Consider the following 21,638-nt stretch of genomic DNA (forward strand, 5'->3'; position numbering starts at 1 on the left):
AGCTGCTGCCTGAAACCAAGTAAGTGCCCGGAAAATGACAGCCAAGAAAAAGGGAAACAAAAAGACAATGCACAAAGAACGTCAAATATTTTTCAGAGCCAGCAACTAAGAGTTGGAGGTGCTCCTGGAGGAGGAAGTCTTCCCTTGTGATTCTTCCCTGCTTTATTTTGTGCACATCCTTTTCTCTAGGCAAAAACAGCCTGGGGCTGAGGAGAGGCTCTCTACAGGTGAGTCGTCAAGTGACAGCCTCATAGAGTCTGAGCTGTAAGATTTGAGGTTTAGGATTGTCTTATAACAGGTAAAAAGAAATGCTGTGGCTTCACTTACAAATATTGAAGAAAACAAGCTACAGGGAAAGAGGCGTCTATAAAAGTTTAGCATCTTTAATAACACTGCCTTCAATTCAAGAGTTTAATTTGACACCTAGCCACTGAGTGCTGACTGTGTGACAGGCACCGGCTCAACAGAGATAAGGAAGACATAATTCATCCCCAAAGTTATCTAGCCCTTCAGCTTGAAGAATGTCAGCTACTGGCTGTGTGCCCTAGGCAAGGCTGGCCACAGCAGGGTAAGATAAGGGGGAGGGCTGAGTAGGGCTCCGGGGGCTGTGGGCGAGCATAAGCCGCTGGGTTCCCACTGGGCGAAGGCTGCCACATTCCGCACGCGGATGTCGTGCTTCTTCCTAAATGCTCCAAGGACCCCCTGGCTAGTTGTCCCTACTCGATGTTTTCAGTACACAGCTTCTGGGTGTTGGTTTTGTTTTTGTTTTCTTGCCCATGACCCCGGCTAGGCAGGAGGGGCCTGACAACGACAGATGGGGACCCACCCCACCATTTGGGTCCATTAGCCAAGCTATCAGGTTTACTAATAGGAGAGCAGCTTCAACTCCTAATTGAATTCATCTGGAGACATTATAGGGCTGGAGCTGCCAGGAGGGCAGCAGGCCCCTGCAGCAGCACTCCGTGATTAAATATTCAAGCCCAGTGAATGCTGAGAGTCGTTATGGGTGTAATTACTGTGTCTCGGGCCATTGCCAGCACTCCATCAGGGGCCCAAAGGTTTACAGCCTCACACAGCTAAGCCTCTGGGGCTCCAGGGAGAACAGCAGTGTTCCAGGCCTCAGCTGGCGGGGCACCAAACACGGGTGCAGTTGGACCTGCCGTGACCGCATGAGATTCCCCAGGCCCGGCGGAGAGACGAGTTCACTGCCCTGGGCTTCTCCCCTGCAGGGAGTGGACGAGACAAGCTCCTCTGAGGGCAGCACAGTGGACTGCCCAGATCCTGAGGAGATCCTGAGGAAGATCCCTGAGCTGGCAGATGACCTGGACGAACCAGAGGACTGCTTCACAGAAGGTAAAGGGACAGCCACAGGCCCCCTCACACTGATGTTAATTAGGGCCAGAATCCAGTTGAGCAAACACTCATCTGGGCACTTCTGGGTCCAGGGCGCTGGCCTGGGGTCCACAGGAGGCAAACAAGCCATGCCTACTTGCTGCCTCACTGCCAGGCTTGAGGGCGCCAGCATCAGACACACATGCCCCGGCTGGCAGCAGCCTGGCTGTGGTATCTGCATCCCATGCCCTGCCAGACACCACAGAGAGACGTGTGCCTTCCTTGTTACCCGCAAAAACCCCTCCCTGAGTTCTAAACCAGACCTCTTGATCACCACCATAAACACCACCAAAAACTCTTGATTTGGACCATGAAGGACCCAGAGGGAGGCCATGGTATATCTGGTCCCCTCAATCTTTCGTTTAGCTCTTAAAAGCAGAACCTGTGTCTTAGTCATCTTTCTTCTCAGTGTTTAGAGCAGTGAGGGACATTATATTCTCAATAAATACTTGTGCAATGAATGAACCAAGAGTCCATTCTATGAAGGGAATTGTGGCCGCGATGGTTTCTAAAAACACATAGACAAAATATTTTAAACACTTGAGTTTCTATTAATAGTTGTATTTGATCCTGGGATGGGCTGGACCCAATCCCCATCCCAGCCATGTCATGGCCCCTCAGCTCAGCTTGGGCTCGAGCCCCCCTCAGACACCCTCATAGCTTGTCTGTTTTCAAGGTATAGGTAGGCAGAAGGACAGGGACTGCTGGTACCATGTGTAAGAAGGACATGGCTAAGCAAACATCAGAGTGGGCAAGACTGATGATGGAGAGGAACACCTGCAGGTCTGGATTGAGGGACTGCCTGGAAGGGACCCCTCTTCTCCAATATTCCAGGGAAGAATTCTTTTCCAAGGAGATGATGAGTGGGTTTCCTAGCAGAGTAGTTTCTCTGCAGCAGGAGCAGAAATTATCCCCTCTGCCCAGTGGGCATCACCCACCATCAGCCACCTCTCCCCACAGGATGCATTCGCCACTGTCCCTGCTGCAAAGTGGATACCACCAAGAGTCCATGGGACGTGGGCTGGCAGGTGCGCAAGACTTGCTACCGTATCGTGGAGCACAGCTGGTTTGAGAGCTTCATCATCTTCATGATCCTGCTCAGCAGTGGATCTCTGGTAAGGGGAGGCACAGTCCTTGACCCCAAATCCTCCAGATAGGAATCTCCTGCAATCCAAAGGCCCTGGAGCTGCGTTGGTGGGTTCTCCTGACTCCTGAGCAGAAAGTCCCCTACCTGTCACTAGAAGAAGAGCTGCAGCCCAGGGTAGGGCCCCTCTTAGCAGCAGGGCATGGGGGGTGTTTAAGGTGCCCGTGCCATAGCCTGCCAAACCTGGCTGCAAGCCTTTGAGTGAGAGTATAAGCCCCCACCGTATAGACAGGGAAACTGACACTCAAAATGTTTAAAAGACTTGTCCAAGGTCCAACTTGTCAGTAGCAAAACTCAGCTTTGCCTTTATTTAATCCCAAAGCGCCTGGCTTCCCACCGTCTGACTCCCCGGTACACAGATACACGGCCTTTTCTGAAGGCCTATGGTACAAAGAGGACTATCTCTCCTTATCAAACCACTTCCAAATGCTACTAATTACTCCCTTAAAGCTCACAGAAAATCATTACAATAGCACTTCTCAACATTTAATCCCCCAGGAACTTGTTCAAATGCAGATTCTCATTCCATAGATCTGTGGCAGAGCCTGAGAATTTGCATTTCCAACAGGCTCCCAGGTGATGCTGGCGCTGCTGCCCTCAGTGACCCACACTTTGAATAACAAGGCCTTATGGGAGTAGAGATTCTGAGTTAGGAGACATCTGTAAGGCCCTGGCTGAATACTGGGCTTTGTAGAGCAAAGAAGGAAGGTTCTTCTCTGTACTGTGGCTTAGGCGTCCTGTACAATCTCAACTCCTCCTCCAATAGGCCAATGTAGACACAGACACAGGCAGAGACTTACCATCCCCAGTTGTCTGCATTTTCTAGATGAAGAAGTCGAAGTCCAAAGACATGAGGGGCTTCAGCTAATTAGCTGAAGGACTGGGACTAGAGGGTCACAGGCAATTAGTAGAAGGGCTAGAACTACAGCCCCACTCTTCTGATTCACGCTCCCAGTGATTTCACTCATCTTACGCCTCATATGTCATTGACTCTCTAAAAACCACCTACTAGGCTGGGCGCACTGGCTCATGCCTGTAATCCCAGCACTCTGAGAGGCAGAGGAAAGCGGATCACAAGATCAGGAGATTGAGGCCATCCTCGTCAACATGGTGAAACCTCGTCTCTACTAAAAATACAAAAATTAGCTGGGCGTGGTGGTGCACCCCTGTAGTCCCAGCTACTCAGGAGGCTGAGGCAGGAGAATCGCTTGAATCCAGGAGGTTGCAGTGAGTTGAGATCATGCCACTACACTCCTGCCTGGTGACAGAGGAAGGCTCCATATCAAAAAACAACAACAAAAAAACACCTACTAAATATCTGGGCCTCCACCTAAATGTCAGATTGCCAGGAAGGGTGACAAAACTGTTCAGCATATGGCCTCGGCCTTAGGGAGGAGCACAGGTGCAGGAGAAGGCAGGATCTGAGAGGTGGGAGGGAAACCAGGGTGGCCATGGTGCAAAGCCAATGGAGAAGAGAGTTTCAGGGCAGGGACTGGTCTGCCATCTTGGGTTCAATGGGGAAGGTGAGGCAGCGGCTGCAGGTGCCCAGTGACCTGGCACGGGGCGGTCATTGTCCTCACAGACCTCAGCACAGTGCAGAGGTCAAGTTGCAGGGCAAGAGGGAGCTGGACAGTGCTTTCTCCACACCTATGGTCCTGTCCTTCCAGTCCTCCTGGATTAAAATAATAACCACATGTGCTGTGGGCCAGATGCTGCCCTCACTGCCTCACTGGCTTGTGGGCTTTCTCTCTTCACTTCTCTTCTTCGCTCTGCCTTGTTCCCTCTCTTCTCTCTCTAACCCCCTTCTCCTCACACCTCGGCCCACCCCGCCACATTCCCTGGAGGAACCTCAGACCAGCAGCACTGTTCCAGCCCAGCCCGCCCCCCTGCAGCCCTCCCTTCCCTCCCATCTCCTTCCCCATGGGACTGAACAGGCTGGCACCAAATTTAGTCTTCTTTAGGCTTTCACTTTGAGTACCTTTTAAAAATAACATGCATTTTCATCTGACAAAGTAAAGTACCAAAAAAATACTTGGAAATTATAGAAAAAGGTAAAGGAAAAAAAAAAAAGTCATCCATTTCCCTATCACTCAGAGAGAAGCTCACTTTGAAAGCATTCTGGTATACCTCCTTCTCATCTTTCTTATGCATAAAATATACACTTATTATAAAAATAAAACCACATTCATGCATTCTATAGCCTCAGTAAATTTTCTCATTTAATGGCTATAACATATTCCTTTATAATTTATTCAAACAATCGCTATGTTTACTTCTAATACACGTGGAATATTCCCTATGTGTGCTCCCCCAGACACGCTGGATAATCTCCTGTCTTAGTCCTGATCCTAGACACATAACTGGAAGCTAAAGAAAGATGTGGGTTCAGTTGAAATCTGGCTTCGGCTGATCCCATGGAAAGCCCTGAAGCATAGAGGGCACCACAGAGCTGTCCCACCTTGAGGGAAAGGAGGCAGCCTTGCACACCCGGCTGCCAGTGTCCCTGGCTGAGGGCGGCCCCGGGGGGGGGGGGAGGATAAGCATTTCCCAAGGTGGACACAGTTCCCTCCAGCCCTGCAAAGCCATTAGGTAAAGGGGGTGTCTGCATCGATGAACTATTAGCAGCCGACAGTCCCAGCAGATGAAGACTAGGGGCACTGGCCCCTTAGAGAGGACCTGAGTGGGCACCAGCGGCCTCCAGTGTCCTGAGGTAAGTGCTTGAAGGAGGACTTGCTGGGTTCCCGAAACCGTCAAGACACACTGCCAACTTGGCTTCACACAGGACTGGCCCATGTGAAGAGTGGCAGCTCCCCACAGCCACAGCGTCCCAGGGTTTCCCCCATTCTTTTCCATCTCCACCGGTCTGATAAAACAAAAACGGCATCTTCTTTTAATTTGAATTTCCTTGATTACCACTGAGATAGAACATTCTTTTTCAGAGGTGTGTTGGCGATTCTTACTTTCATTTTTGTAAACTGCCTGTGAACATCCGTTGATGCTTTTATTTTTAAATAAAGTCACTGTTAGCATCCCTTTGGTTCACTTCCAAAATCCAATTTGAGAAAGTTTTCTTTCTCCCTTGCATCCAGCATCCCTGCACGTATCAGCAGGGCTGCGTGTCCCTGTTGGCCCCGAAGAAGCCATGCTTTGTAGCTCACAGGACCTCCTCCACCATCCTCCCCACAGCAAACAAAATGCTACCGGCAAGCTGGCTACCAACTCCCCTTCCAGGGACTGTGGACAGGGCTGGCTGGGTCCTTATGGGTCTGGGCCGCAGTGCTGCAGGTCCAGGCACCTTGCCATTCTGCATCCTTTCTTCCTTCCAGGCCTTTGAAGACTATTACCTGGACCAGAAGCCCACAGTGAAAGCTTTGCTGGAGTACACGGACAGGGTCTTCACCTTCATCTTCGTGTTCGAGATGCTGCTTAAGTGGGTGGCCTATGGCTTCAAAAAGTACTTCACCAATGCCTGGTGCTGGCTGGACTTCCTCATTGTGAATGTGAGTGGCTCGGTGGGAACATGTGGGGTTTGGGGTCCTCCCTTCTGATTCCAGGCTACAGCTAGTGCAAAAGAAGCTCAGAGACCTGGCCGCCCTCATGGGCTACTTCAAAGAAAAGCTTTGAGCATTTAGTGAGAGTCTGAGAATAGCCCTGCACACCCATGAGTGGCAAAGTCCAGGCAGCACATGACTGTGACACAATAGTGACCATTAGGTGAGTCGTTAGGTCTCTATTCAGAAAGACCACTGCAATCCTCTGCATTTTGCATCCAACGTGAGATGACGCATGCCGCTCTCAGAAGTCTTCTGGTGCTGCATCCACAGATGGGGCTTCCGGACCTCGGGGAGCCGTGAACTGTGAGCGCAGAGAATCTTCCCACCTGCTGCTCTGTGGTCCTCACATCTGGCTGCACTTTAGAATCGCCTGGGGAGCTCTGAAATATGCAGTGAACGAACACCACTACCCTAGAGATTCTGATCTTATGGGTCTTGGGTGGGGCCCAGGCATCTGTATTTTATAACTGCTCCAGGCATTTCCAAAGTGCAGCCACGGTGAGAACCACTGGGCTTATACTGCTGCCTCCTCCCCAGCAGCACTGAAAGGAACAGAGAGCCCATTTGGAGAGGTAATGAGCTGGAGTTCATGTGTTCAGCTGTGACCAGCAACCCCTGCAGGAAGGAATGTATTGTGTGCTTCTCACATCAGACATGTGATTCCTCAGAGTCATCTCTTCCTCATCTTAACTACTACATAGCTCAGTCACTGTCTAGGCCCTACCTTCTCCACTTTGCGACACGGTTACCTGAGTTATTTGTTCACTGCTGCATAGCTGAGGGTTCCTGCAAGCAGGGTGAGGCATGTGCTGTGTTTGTCTCTGCCTGCTCAACTCCAGCAGCTGCCAGCAGCAAGGTCTGCAAGCAGAGGTGTCAGGAAATGTGTCTGTATTTGGTGCTTGCCTCCTGAAGCTGGACGAGGTCCAGCACAGAACATCCTGTCCAGCCTCCTGTGCTGGCAGGTCCTCCACAGCAGGCCTGTGCATTCAATTCTCTTCTTCCCTGATGCCAATGCTCTATCAGCTTTAGGCCACGGTACCACAGGGATTAGCTGTGAGGCCTGAAACCTGAGTCACGAGCGATAATTCTGTGCATATAAAATAATTATCCATAAATGAAGGGAAAATTATGTATTCGGGTGCCCCACCCCTGTTAGGGGCACAGTCACTCCTGCCGATGTCAGTCTCACCAGTCTCAGTCCTAATCACCTTAAACAGTCACGCACTCATTCCATCCATCCTCCTACCGATTCTTCCTTCCAACCATCCACCCTTCCTTCCATACGTTTCTCCTTTTGTCCACCCAACCATTCAGTCTTCCTTTTTCTTTCCTCCCAAAGATCCGTCTTTATTTCTTCTAGCTGTACATCTCCATCAGTCCTCCTTTCCATCCATCCATCCATTCCCATTCTTCTTTCCCTCTTCTCTTCTGCTCAGTCATTTATCCTAAACTTCCTGCCATCTATTCATCATCCTTAACCCTTATGTCTTTCTATGTTTTGATTCATTCTTCTACCCACTGTCCAGTCATCTAATGTTCTGTTCACCCATTCATGCTTCTTCCACCCAAGCATCCTTCTGCTCATTCATCCTTCTCTCCACTCATGCTTCCATCTTTCCATTCTTGCTTCATCCATCCATCCTTCCTTTCTTCCACTTATCTGTTCATCATCGCCTTGGCTTTCATTCATCATCCATTCATCCATTCTATCAACCTTCTACTCATCACTAATTTCTTCCATTCATCTGTTCTGTCCAACTCCCCATCTTTCCATGCATGCATCAGCCATTTCACCCAGACACCCATCCTTTTCCTGTCCCCCCATCTCATCTATCCATCCACTCTTCCCTGCTTTCATACTTTTTTCTTTCTTCGTTTCTTCCATCCTTCCATTCAACTATCTATCCTAAGGGTGATAAGGTACCAGTGAAGTTTGGGAGTAAGAGAAAGACATGATCAGAATCAGATTTCTCGTGGAGAATAGATGTCTGGATGCAGTACTGGGGCCTGAAGATCACTCGGGAGGCTGATGGGCTGAGCAGCAGGAACGGAAGTGGGCTTGGGTGGATGGACTTTGCTGGAGAGGCACCAGCAGCTGTCTGTCGCAGGTGCAGATTATCCATGTGAGGCAGACTTCCCCGGGGGCCGAGCGAAAGACTGAATAGGATTCAGTGTGGCACTGACCCCAAACCTTGCCCTCAGGCAGCAAGGCAGCTGCGTTTCATCTGCTGGTGTCTGGAGCCTTGCATGAATGAAGGAAGGGGGTTCTTTCTATTCCAGTTCTTTGTCCTGGTGGAATAAGACACTCATCCAAAGAACAGGCATTGCTTGGGGCTCTGGCACTCAAGTATAAAGCCCTTCTTTTCAGAAGCTCCTGTGTACATCCCACCTAGCTGCCAGGATAAACTGAGCCTGAATTCAGCCCGCCATCCATGCCGTGGCTAAGATCTCACAGGACGGGGTCATAGCCCCATCAGGCTCAAGCCCATGTACATGACATCTCCCTGGTACCTTCATAGTTCCTAGCAAGGATGACCTTTTTGTTTTCATATCAGTTTTTGTCCTTTCCCATCTTTGGACCACCACTTAGCTGACAGACCAACAGGGGCTCACAAGTCAATCAACATATCTCAGATATCTACTGAAGCCGATAAAATCTCATGGACCCATACCAGAAATTTTTGAAGAACTACAGAGCTATCAGAACTTTGGAATTCTCTTAGTCTGACTTTTTCATTTTACAAAGAACTACCCTGGACTAGGAGGGCATTAACCCAAGTTCACAAAAATATCAGGGCTCAAAAAATATCAAGACCCCACACAAACCACTATTCTTTCCACCCCACTTCTGTGAGCAAATAAAATTGAGGCTACTATATTCCTCAGAACAGATCCTCAGCACGGCCCCTATGAGAGACATGTCTAGTCAGATTCGAGGTTGTTGAGGCCTGACTGCTGCCCCCAGAGAAGAAAGGATGAGTTGATTTAATACACTGGGAGCTTGGCCACCTACATACTAACGGTTGGTGATGTTTGAGACTGAGCTTTTCTCGCTCAGATTGTTAAGAGAGTGATGAATAAAATTTTTAATAAAAGGGAAAAGACTGAACTCTTTCTAGACCTATCACTGGAGTTCAGAATAAGGTGGGAGCTAGCCATGTACTGATGGGAGGCCGGCAGGGAGTTCCCATCTCCTTCCACCAGAACCACGCTTCTGGAACCTAGAATGGTGTGTTTGCTCTGTCCTGAACTCAGATCTCACTGACAAGTCTCACAGCAAAGATCCTGGAATATTCTGAAGTGGCTCCCATCAAAGCCCTTCGAACCCTTCGTGCTCTGCGGCCGCTGCGGGCTCTGTCTCGGTTTGAAGGCATGCGGGTAAGTCTGATCTTAAAACTTCTCTCATCTGGCCAGGCGCCACGGCTCATGCCAGTAATCCTGGCATTTTGGGAGGCTGAGTCTGGCAAATCACCTGAGGCTAGGAGTTCAAAACCAGCCTGGCCAACATGGCGAAGCCCCGTCTCTACTAAAAGTATGAAAATTAGCCGGCCGTGGTGGCATGCACCTGTAATCCCAGCTACTCAAGAGGCTGAGGCAGAAGAATCGCATGAACCCGGGAGGCGGAGGTGGCAGTGAGCTGAGATTATGTCATTGCACTCCAGCCTGGGTGACAGAACAAGACTCTGTCTCAAAAAACAAACAAAAACCTTATCTGATCTGCAGTTTTTGGTAACCCTTCCCCATTTTTACCCTCCAACCCACCAACCCTGAGCTCTGGGCCCCACCTCCAAAGGTAGGTTCTGAGTCTTTACTTCCTGCTCTGACTTTGATGGTGCTGCAAGTCCTAACTCTCTTAGTTCTTTTTCAAGTCCTTTTGTGGCCCCCTTTTCCCTTGTCACCCATAAATTTCACAGCCACCAGGACTCAGACGTCACTCCCTTTGCTCTTACTGAATGATCCTGAATCACGGCTCCCCAAGCTTCTATTATCTCAATCCCCCAACTCTGTCTTTTATTGCCAACATCTCCAGAACACCTCAAATTCTCCGTCTTTCCATGACAAATGAGTCTTTCATCTGATACTTCTCATCAGCTCAGTGCCTCAGCTGCCACCCACTGGAATGCCTCTTCTCTCCAACCTAATGCAATCAAGAGTTTTCGGATTTTTCCCTTCCATCCACCTTATCCACCACCGTCAGCCTCCACCTTGCCCTCACTGCCTCCATCAGGACAGAATGCTCACAGCCTGAGCCTTGTCTTAGGGACTGCTGATTGACACCCACCTCTTCTTCATAAGTACAAAAGGCTCCCCAGCAGAAAGTAAGATTTTTGCTTTGCTCCACTATCATTGGCTGTAAGCAGTCATCATGGCTTCAGAAACGAAAGTGGGCTTTTGAAATTAACTTGCGCCTTTACAAACACTAGGAGCTGAAGATTAAAATAGTTTAAAATTTACCTTATTTTGTATCTAATAGATTATCATTTGTTTATTTACAAATGAGCTATTTTGTGAATATGGATTTAGGTTTTCACTATTTCTTGACCAATGCATACTTTAAATTGTATTTAAATTGCATTTGTGCTTTATGTGTGGTATTTAAGAAGAGCAAGTCAAGATTCTAGAAGGCTGTATGTGCAAGTACAACACACACACCTCTAAATGAGTGGGATATGCTTGTAAACCCACCCATCTCCTCACCACAACCCGCCCTGAATGAGGATTAGGGAAGAAGGTCTAAATCCATCTCCAGCTGCACAGTGTCTCTCAGTCTTCTGAGTCTGAATTACTGCACTAATTAACCACTTCTTTTGCTGCTTCCAAAGGCCACTGGCTCATGAAGCAGCCTGAATGAGTATAGAAAGAGCTAGAATCCGGCAGAGGGGGTGGGGCATTGGGAGATTCCAGGTCCTTCTCTCTCTCACCAGGTGGTGGTGGATGCCCTGGTGGGTGCCATCCCGTCCATCATGAATGTCCTCCTCGTCTGCCTCATCTTCTGGCTCATCTTCAGCATCATGGGCGTGAACCTCTTCGCAGGGAAGTTTTGGAGATGCATCAACTATACCGATGGAGAGTTTTCTCTTGTACCTTTGTCAATTGTGAATAACAAGACTGAGTGTGAGATTCAAAATTCCACCCACAATTTCTTCTGGGTCAACGTGAAAGTCAACTTTGATAATGTTGCAATGGGTTACCTTGCACTTCTGCAGGTGGTGAGTCAACCATGACATCGACCATATCTCTTGCTTTGGCTGCTCAGTAAGATGGAGAGTCTGGGTGGCCAGAAGATGCTATGTGGGGAAGTTGCAAGGAGTAGCACTCAGTGTGAACTAAGGTCATTCTCTGTTCCTCCAGACCACGCCACGAGGCTAGAGGGCCTTCCTAGTGAATATGATCTCACGGTGGTGCAAGTACACAGTGTGGGCTAATAGAATAGTAAGGTGGTGACTTAAAACACAGTACCTGTACAAAATAGACAAGGCATAGCGGCGTGTTCAGTCTTCAACTTCACATCATTTCCTAAATGGTAATAAATTATATCTAATTATATCTATTGCATAAGTTAGTGACAATGACAGTCAAACACATTCACACCATCTTTCTTTCTTTCATCATCCATTCAATCATTTATTCCTTGCACATCCACCTGTTCCTTCAGTCCTCTGTTCATTCAAGGGTTAGTACAATTACCTATACATTTGTCATGCAGTTACTCTTGAGTTTCCACATTCCACCAATTGTTCTTGCATGTATTCAACAAATAATCTCTGAGTGGCTCTGGTATGCCAGGCATGGTAACTCAGCCCTGGGAGATACAGCCAGAACTGGCCTTGGACACTGATGCTGCATGAGAGAAATAGACGAATAAGTGAATCAAAACAGCTCATCAAGTGCTGTAACAGGCCTAGGAGTGCAAGACCTGAGATGTGTTTCATGCTCTGAACATGCTGGAAGGCACACTCAGGTTCCAGACCTCAAGAATGCTAAAGCTGAAGGCAGGAATGTGGAGGTCTTCTATTCTCAGCTGCTCCATCTGGAAGATGTCACATTCTTGCATCATGTGCATGAGGTGGGAAAGTGGCTGAGAAAATGGCAGCCCTGAGAGGGGAAAACTTAGGCAAGGGCACAGAGCAGCCTGGTAGCAGTTGGCACTAGAACCAGACACCTAGACATGCAGTCCTCAGTTCATACTAGATTCTGGAAGGCTCTGTGTCTTTAATGCCACCCTATTCTTAAACAGCCATATGTGGAATGACTTTAGATCATCATATGGGATTAGTCAAGTAACCCAAGGGAACCTTCCCTGCTATTCTTTCTGCCCAAGCCTTTTCCGACTCAGGACTCTGCCCTCTCTCACTTGGTCACCATGGCTTGGGAAGGGTCCAGTGTAGACGAATGGGCATACACTGAGTGGCCTCTGCTCCTTGTCTCCAGGCAACCTTTAAAGGCTGGATGGACATTATGTATGCAGCTGTCGATTCCCGGGAGGTGAGTCTCAGCCCACTGTGCCTGTAGCCTAACCCTCCGTTGTCCTACCCATATTGGTCTGCATTTGAAATGAAATGGAGATGACCCTGGTGCTGGAAGAGGCGATCACCCCGCAGCTTCACGTTCTGCCTGCCTGCAGCACTGTCCAGCTGGCTCTCCATGGGTGTTTCAGCCACTGAGCCTATTCCCTTTCATGAACACTCCCCGGGCTTCTCGAGGCCTGCCTCTGCTCACCATTGAGGAAAGCATCAGATAACCTCTAAGACGGAGTTCACATGAGCCACTCCCTGGACAGGGGTGGGAGCACAGCAAGGGGAGTGGCTAGAATCAAGGGGCTTCGGAAGGGATGAGGTAGAATCTCAGGAACTATCAAAAAAGCCAGGCTGGGGAGACACTGCTGGGGAATGGCCCCTTCCTCCTGTGGCAGGCACTGTGGATTTCCTGCTACCTCTTCCCTTAGCCCACGTCTGATTTCACCTGCAGGCTGCACTTCTGATTCTGTTTGAAGACTTCAGGGCTTAGGAGCATGTTCAGCAGCTCCTCCCCCAAGGAACAGGGATGTAATGTCCCCAGAGGCAACACTTACCAATAAGTTTTGGCATCTGTAGACAAATGCCCCAGCTTCCCTTTCCCTTGGTGATCCAATCCTGCATGTGCTCTACACAGTTACTCAGAGGACCCAGCAGGATTGCCATCCAGTTGCCCACAATGACGTCCTACTTACCAACAGCCTCTTCACCGGCTCTTCTCCCGTTCCCGCTTTTTCTCCCCCACTCCCTCATTCCTGCTTCCTTGGATCACCTCCCAAATAAATCACCTGCGCCCAGGTCCCTGTCTCAGGCTTGGCTTTGAGAGTGTGCCTGAACTGACACCCACCCTCCTTCCCACTGTACCTTGTCTGGTCACAGGTCAACATGCAGCCCAAGTGGGAGGACAACGTGTACATGTATTTGTACTTCGTCATCTTCATCATCTTCGGAGGCTTCTTCACACTGAATCTCTTTGTTGGGGTCATAATTGACAACTTCAATCAACAGAAAAAAAAGATAAGTGGGGCTCAGGGGTTTCTGGTTTCTGCTGTAGTGGTAAGCCATCTGTTTCCTGTTCCTCAGCCAGGTCTGGCCTCCCAACAAAAGCCAACACTCCTCACAGCCCTTCACTTTAACATCAGTGCTAACCCTTGCACCCTAATTGCTGCTGCTGGCGGAGCAGCATTTCTGTCTGCCAGCAAAGCCCCCTAACATCCTCACCCAGGGTCCCCACCCCAAAGGGACCTCGGTCCTCCCAGCTGGAACCAGGTGTATTAGATGTGTTCCAGGTAAGCCCTGGGAGAATACAAACAAGGAAAGAAAGGGATCCAGAACTATCTGCTCTGCTGGGGGCTCTGAACCCCACAAAGGACTGAGTCAGGACACCTCAGGAAAGGCGATGGCCCAGCACTGGCAAAATCCCAACCCTCCGTGGGATGGGGAGGAAGGCTTGTGGCTCCAAGGGTGCCGACTCTGATGAATAGGAATCGAATTCCAGATAACCTCTTATGTTTACAAGAAAATAGCAGGGCAATAAAGGTATAAAGCACTTTCATATTATCCTTTCATTTAACGCCCTCCACACCCCTGAAGTAGACAGGCGCTGTTTTAGATTTGTGTAACTGAGATCCAGAGAGAAAAGGAGCTGTATGGGTAAGTCACGGAGCACATGCAAACCTGGGTTTGCATTCCTGACTCAACTACTTGTGGATGGCTCGTGCTGGCAATATTTCAAGCCTCTCTGAGTCTCAGTTTTCTCATTCATTCAATGGGGGATAATAATACCTACTCTCTGGATTGTGGTCAGGGGTAAACAAAACCCTGAACAAAGAGCACTGCGATTAAGACCAAGCGTATAGTGAGCACCTGTTACTATCAACAATTTAAAATACACCTAGTGGGGCAGGCATCCCACTCACAGGAAATCCTTGCCCAGGGTTCTGGGCATAAGAAGAGGGCAGCATAGGTCTGCGACAAGACAGTGTTGATCAGTGTGACGAGTACCCTGGGGAAGTTTGAGATTATTCAAGCAATCGTTTCTCCCACTTTACAGGATGAGGAAACTGAGGCCTAGAGACAGATTACAGAGGGAGATATTAGTCATGGAGGGAGATGAGCCAAAGACCGGGCTGGGGTCACTCATAAACTGTTGAATCCTTGGTCAGAATTCTCAGCATGACCTCACCCGGAGCTCACCTACGCCCTGCCCTTGCTCTTTCCTTCTCTGCCCCGCAAAGATGGTCCTCCACAGATCTTCTCAGACCTCCTCTCAGATTCCACAGATCTCAACCCATTTTCCCAGCATTTGCAGGGACTAACTTACACAAGCATGCTGTTGAAATGGGTGGCTTTCAAATCATGTCAGGAAGTTAAAGGTGAGAATTTGAATGAAGGAAAATCAAAGAGTCCCTAAAGAAAAACTCATGCCCAACCCTAAGGGAGGAAGACATCTTTGGTGGGGCAGTTTCTGGCACGGTACAGCAGAGGGCAGTGTGACTGGCAGGGCCTCAAGTGAACCAAAGGTACCTCTGAGACCAACGACCCAAGGATAAGGCAGTAATTGTCCTCAGCTCCTCCTCTCCAGAACGGATTTGAGGACTTTTGTCCTAGAGTCTTTGCTTCAAGGTCCTCAGGAAATCCCTTGCTCCCTGGAAGGGGCTGTGACTCTAGAAGCCCAAAGACTTTCACCTGAATGGACAGACCAGATCCGAGGCTCAGACTTCAGCGAACATGTACCTTATTGAGTCCAGTTTCCCAACCCTCCCCACCCTCTATCCAGACAGCATTTCTGGGTCCCTGGAGAACGGAAACTGGCTTTGCCTTAGAGGCCCAGGCAGGGAGTCCCACTGTTCTGACACTGCTTATGGCAAGATGCTGCTTGATGCTGGGCTTGGTGTGTCTGTCTGCAGAGGAGGGGAGAAGGTTGCTGTGATCCTTTCTCTCCTGCCTGTTCTGATTTTGGTATCCCTGGGGGGGTTCCTCTTGCTTTAATAAACAGTGTGGCCCTCTCTGCACTTAGGGGGCCAAGACATCTTCATGACAGAGGAGCAGAAGAAGTACTATAATGCCATGAAGAAGCTGGGCTCCAAGAAGCCCCAGAAGCCCATCCCACGGCCCCTGGTGAGCCTCAGAGCTTTCCTCTAGCACAGCCTGTCTGTGAATCAAGCATGACAGTCTATACCTGTGCCAGGCAGGGGCTTGAGGGTGTGCTGCTCGTGGAGGGGGAGATGTGGATTGACTTTGGGATGAGGGTGATGAGGGTTCCCAAGCCCAAGGAATGAGAAGTTCAAAAGAAGCAACTCTGGTCTTCTGGAGTAAACATACCTTCTAAGGTGTTTCAAATGAATCTGTTTGGGGAAGCACTGAGTTTCTCTGACAGTTTTAGGGTTCGAGCCCAGGATTGGAGGCAGATGAAGCTAAGTGACAGTAAGGGTGGTCAGAGCCCAGAGATGAAACTTGTGTGGTTATGCATCATGGTCTAGGTCACAGTTTTGATCTCCGGTATATTCTACCCCATGCCTACAGGTACAGAGAGAAAATGGCCACAGCTCAGCCCCACCCAGAACCCAAGATGCAGTCACGGTCATGGTCGAGTGGCCCAATAGGAACTAAAAGTTAACCCACTCTGGAGTTTAAAGATTGGCCAAAAATTAGGAGCAGACCCTAGTTTCACTCCCTTTTTCATAAAAATCTCAAGAGACATGGCTTTGTGTTCCTTCACTAAACCCACTACCCATACCACACGCAATATCACCTAAGTTCTCAGCCCTCTGCCAGAAGATCCAAAATAGTGCTTTTTGGGGGAATGGATGAACAGGTTTGGGGGTGAAGATGTTGATGTGTCAGAAATTATTGCTGATCTTCTTCAAGGAATTTCTGAGTCATCCACTCCAGTGAATGGAATTGGCACTGTGTCCCTTTACATAAGCTTTTTGTGGCTAAGATGCAGTATTTGTGAAGAAAACCACAGGTATTGCTTGTGGCACACTTTCGTTAGCCCTTCCCCACACAAGGGAAAAGTCCAAAGACTTTTAAGAAAGGAACAAGCCTTTCCCTAAATGAATTTTAGAGACATGCATTTCGTTGGCCAAGGTATTAGAATTTTTAAATCAGGGTACAAGATTTGTATAATTTACTTCAAACTTTGTCAGAACAAAGTCAAAAACATTTACAAGAGAAAAAAAGGGATGACTTTTGACACTTTATTTTGAAATAGTGGTCATGAATTTATTACTAGTCTAGATTCTGATAAGAAGTGTTACAAGGGGAAGTGGGGAGTGATAGGAGGTTCAGACCTCTGTAGGGACAGAGCTTTCCTCCTAAATCCTCCATACGACTAAGATAACTGGATTGAAGTGGACCTGAAAAACAGTCCTTAGGCTCATTGGGTATCCCTCCATCAACAAGTTCAATGCGCAGGAGCACACTCAAAATTATATGACGTAAGTGAAGGGCTGAGTCCCAACCGTATTCAAGTCACAGGCAATGCGAGGAGGACCCTAAGACTTACTCAGAAGCAAGCAGCTGAGTCTACACTGGCCTTTACTGGTGGCTGGAGCAAATTCAAATCCAGATTTGAACCAGATGCCCAAGGAGGTTGTGTGCTAGGGGCAACCCTTGGCAAAATCATGAAGGTTTTTAGCACGTTCCCCCACACACCACTCAATCGCTCTTTGACAGCCCGCTTCTTCCTTCTCATCGCCCAACCTCATAGGCTGCCAAAGAAAGCTTCCTCCTCTCAAGGAATACAACATTCTTAGGACAAGATAAGTCATATTTCAACAAAGGACCCTGGAGAGGGCATCTACCTACAAAGGCATGACGCTAATGTTAAAATTCCAGGCAGTAAGTAGGAATGGGAGATGGAGCCAGTGGTCAGGCAGGAAGACCTGCAACAAAATCACCATTTCTCCTAATTAACCAAGATCCTCTGAGGATGGTACTGCGGGAGACGCTCCCTTTCACAATGGAGGCGGGGGAGTGAAACCTCACAACCAAGTCTGTCCCTGAGATTCTCCTTCCTTTGAATGAAGGGGGAGTGGATTACCAATTAACTATCAACCTTATGCTAGCCTTCATGGAGGAACATGGTTCTCCCCTTAATATTCTGGCCCAAGCAAGGTAAACACTCTCTCCTTTGGTCCCAATTTAGCACAGCTGAGGCAAGGCTGGAACATTTAAACAAAACTTTGAAGTCGCGAGAATGCCAACAGAGAAACCAGCACAAAGCAGAGTCCAATCAGCAACTGCAGATGGTTGCTCTCCAGGACCCATAGGCTTTGACCCAGCCTAGCTCCTCACCAGCACCCATACAGCAGGCAACATCTTTTGACACCCACATGCCCAGTGGCACAAGCCTGACCATCTTCCGTCTTCAAAGTCCAGAACCAAGAAAGAAACCCAAGGAAAAAAGAAATTCCCCCTCCCAACTATGACCCTTCTTCCCAGGCCCAGCTTGCTCTTGGCCAGATTATTGGCCCTGGAATGTCCTCCTTCTCCCCTTAGGAGCCCCAGGGGTCAAACTGGTCATACCAGGAAAGCACTGACACAGGACTGCTGCCCCATCTGGGCATGGTGCCATTTCATGACAGAGCTTACCTGGGAGCACATAGGGGCCCCACATGCCTCCTCTCACCTCTGATGATGCTCGGGCTCTAAATCTTGTTTCTTCCAAAGCAAAGTCTAAGGATGCCACAAGACTGGGAAATTTTGTTCTAGCACATTCCCTGCTACATCAGTAAAAGCAGGTTTCACATACTCTACTTTACTGAAACATAATAAGCTTTAGAGGATATCACATCACCAATCACCCACTTCATCATCTCTGAGAGCACCAAGGGCTATAAAGGTGTGACCCCTGACCATGGGCTAAGCCAAGAGCAGCCAGCAAGCTGCTCCATTCCCTGAAGTCAGAATACCCAGGACAAACCTGACACCCAGCCACTTAGCGATGCTGTTGCCTGCTCTGTTTAATTAGAATTCATGTGACCCTGAATGGGCCTGTAGTCTTTCACCGTTTTCAGTAATGAAATGGAAGGGATTAGTGCCTCAGCAATCCGCTTCCCACCCCAGGAAAGATGTGAGCCAGAAGTTGTGCCCCGAACCAGGGCCACTTGGGTCTGATTCTTTGCGCTAACTTAACAGGGTAGCAACCCATCCCCACGGTGAAGCAGAAGGCAGGGACCAGCCTCATCACAGCACTTTCCCCTCTGCCTGCTGTGCAGCTCTTGTGGGCTCCCTGGCGGGGATCTGACAGGTTCCGCTCTTCCTCCCTCATAGCCACTCATGCAGAGGCCTATACATCTCATACATTCAGTATGTACCCTTTGTACGGAATTGAATTTAAACAAATACGATAGGGTGACTTTAAATTTTTATTTGAGCTATGGTTAAATCAGAGCTGCCCATTCTGTCTTCCATTCATTTACCAACTTTCAGAGCATCTATTGCAGCCAGGCACTATGCACACGCTAGGGTTAGAGCAGTGAGCAAGATAGACAAAGTTCCTACTCCTACATGGATTACAGTCCAGTGACAGAGGCAAACAGCCAAAAGTTACACATATATATTAATTCCTGGCTGCAGAAATTGTCAAGGGACAAAAAACTGAGGTGAAAAGCAAAGGATGCTCAAGACTGAGCCTTGAAGAGCTCTGATGTCTACAAGTTGGATAAAGGAGACTGAATATAAAACAGCATCACAAATGGCAAGAAAGAAGTGGAAACATAAGGCATGGTGGAAACCAGGAAAACATTTGAAGGTGGAGGGGGTACTAGGCAATGTCAGACAAATGTCCTTGGATCTAATATTATGGGAAGTCATTCATGATCTTAGTGAGAACCATCTCAATGTCAGGATAGGGGCAAAAGCTCTGTTGACATGGGCTGAAGAGTGAATGAGGGACAGCAATTGTGCACAACTCTTTCAAGAAATTTTGCTTTGATGGTGGGATGAGATCTAAGGTGGTAGCTGGAGGGAGATGTAAGTTTCTGGAAGATTCTGCTTTAAGTTAGGAGTAACTGGGTCATTAGAGATTTATACAATAAACCAAGAGACTAAGGGTAATGCACATGGACATTAATGTTGCCTAGGATGATAGCCAAGTGTGGGCAAATGTGGCCAAGAGCCTCACCCATCAGTAATGAGGCAGAGGGACCAGGGTGTTGGCAAGCAACAGTAATGAGGAGGTGGCAAAACTTCAAAACAGGAAGGGGTTTTACAAGACACAGGAAGAGCAGTGGTGTTGAAGGGCCAGTGGTGAACAAGGAGGACCCCAGGCCTAACCCCAGAGGTACATGGGGTAGAGGAGAATGGCAGTCTTTGAAAAGGGGGAGATTGGTACCGACCAAGGCAGGTGAGCTCCATAGAGGTCAGGAGAAGGTCTGGAGAAGGTCGAAGAGTAGGGAATGGGGTTGGGATCAAGGACTCACAGAGCAGTAATATGTTCACAGCACTAAAAGAATAGAGGATCACACTAGGACCCTTTTTAAGACACCATAAAAATAACCAGACATAAATGATCTCTTGGTTATCCAGACCACTCTGCCTCCTTCCAAGATGTAAACAACCAAGACCTGACCCCACGCCCTATACCTGCATTTGCTTAGGCATTTGCCCAGCACCAGAAATAAAGAGAGAACATTTACAAGAATAAATTTCCCCTTTGCACTTGACTTTACTCCCAGCAAAGTAGCTCAAATTAATATTTCAAGCAGCTCTTGAACTCTTGCAATGTGCAGGGCACTACAGGAAAACAAAGTTGAGGAAGGTACAGCCCTTGTCCTCAAAGAGCTCATTGTCTAGTAGAGAAGAAGAAATGCGTACATGAAATGCTAGAACTCGAGGCTGGTTGAAAAGGCTGTGGGAGCCCAGAAGGGACAGGAAAGTGTGGTGTCACATGACTAAAGGAAGCTCCATGCAGTATGTGGGGCCTAAGAGAGGTGTATTACTCAAGAGTGTTGGAATTTAGACAGCCAAGAGAGAGGATTGGGAGGGCATTGAAAATAGAGGTAAGGGCGCAGACCAGGACAAAGGAAGGGCCTGGTGACATCAAGGGGCCAGGAGAGGTATTAAGGACTTGAACTCGGGCAGTGAGGTAGAGTCAACGGAAAGTGAAATTTTGGAAGAGGTAAGGCTAGTATTTGGCTTCTGTTCAGATGTGGAGTGTGATGGAGACAAAACTCATCTACGGATAACACAGGTGCCTGGTTTGTGTTGGCCGAAAGGCCCTGATGCCACTCTCTCCTGTTTCCTCAGAACAAGTTCCAGGGTTTTGTCTTTGACATCGTGACCAGACAAGCTTTTGACATCACCATCATGGTCCTCATCTGCCTCAACATGATCACCATGATGGTGGAGACTGATGGGCAGAGTGAAGAAAAGACAAAAATTCTGGGCAAAATCAACCAGTTCTTTGTGGCCGTCTTCACAGGCGAGTGTGTCATGAAGATGTTCGCCTTGAGGCAATACTACTTCACCAATGGCTGGAATGTGTTTGACTTCATTGTCGTGGTTCTCTCCATTGCGAGTAAGTGGGCAGCCACATGGTGGGGAAGCCCCACCTCTGCTTGGGGGTCTTTTGGAGACTCTTTTAAAACCAAGGAAATAGCCAACCAACTTTTTGAAATACATGTTATATGTTAGAAGCAGCTTGTATTTGCAGCTTTCTAAGAGCAGCAGGTTTTAAATGCCTTAGGCTTCTCTCTCAGTGAAATGAAGAGGTTCTGTTGGCCTTCTCCATGCTCACATGAAGTGTTTTCAGGCGCCTACTGTGTGCAGCTCATGGCCAGAACCTCAGGGGCTGACAGGGAATAATCACTCCTCCTGAGAACCTCAGAGTGTAAGATGATGGAGTTTCCAGCAGACCTTACTTTTACAGTCTTGAAAGCAGGGGGGTGAGTGGTGTAATGTGAGGTGAGTCTTAAAATATGTCCTGGAAAAGGAGGTGGATTGCCAACAAAATGAAGAAAGACCAGGAGGAGATTGTTCAAAGGAGATTCTCAAGTCTAGAGTCTGGAATTAAGTCTCTATACA

At 48.4% G+C, this 21,638-nt stretch overlaps 1 protein-coding gene across 1 annotated transcript in view; it reads left to right on the top strand.

Annotated features, from left to right (window-relative positions):
* SCN10A (sodium voltage-gated channel alpha subunit 10) overlaps positions 1-21,638 on the top strand; it is a 145,457-nt gene that overhangs the window by 75,044 nt on the left and 48,775 nt on the right. Inside the window, exons 18-26 of the mRNA XM_017508374.2 lie at positions 1,230-1,353; positions 2,353-2,507; positions 5,863-6,036; positions 9,346-9,468; positions 11,016-11,300; positions 12,523-12,576; positions 13,485-13,622; positions 15,621-15,725; positions 20,862-21,132. Coding sequence (XP_017363863.2) covers positions 1,230-1,353; positions 2,353-2,507; positions 5,863-6,036; positions 9,346-9,468; positions 11,016-11,300; positions 12,523-12,576; positions 13,485-13,622; positions 15,621-15,725; positions 20,862-21,132 — 1,429 coding nt within the window. The remainder of the gene's footprint in view (positions 1-1,229; positions 1,354-2,352; positions 2,508-5,862; positions 6,037-9,345; positions 9,469-11,015; positions 11,301-12,522; positions 12,577-13,484; positions 13,623-15,620; positions 15,726-20,861; positions 21,133-21,638) is intronic.

Source organism: Cebus imitator, unplaced genomic scaffold (assembly GCF_001604975.1).
Source record: "Cebus imitator isolate Cc_AM_T3 unplaced genomic scaffold, Cebus_imitator-1.0 Scaffold391, whole genome shotgun sequence".
NCBI classification, from domain to species: domain Eukaryota; kingdom Metazoa; phylum Chordata; class Mammalia; order Primates; family Cebidae; genus Cebus; species Cebus imitator.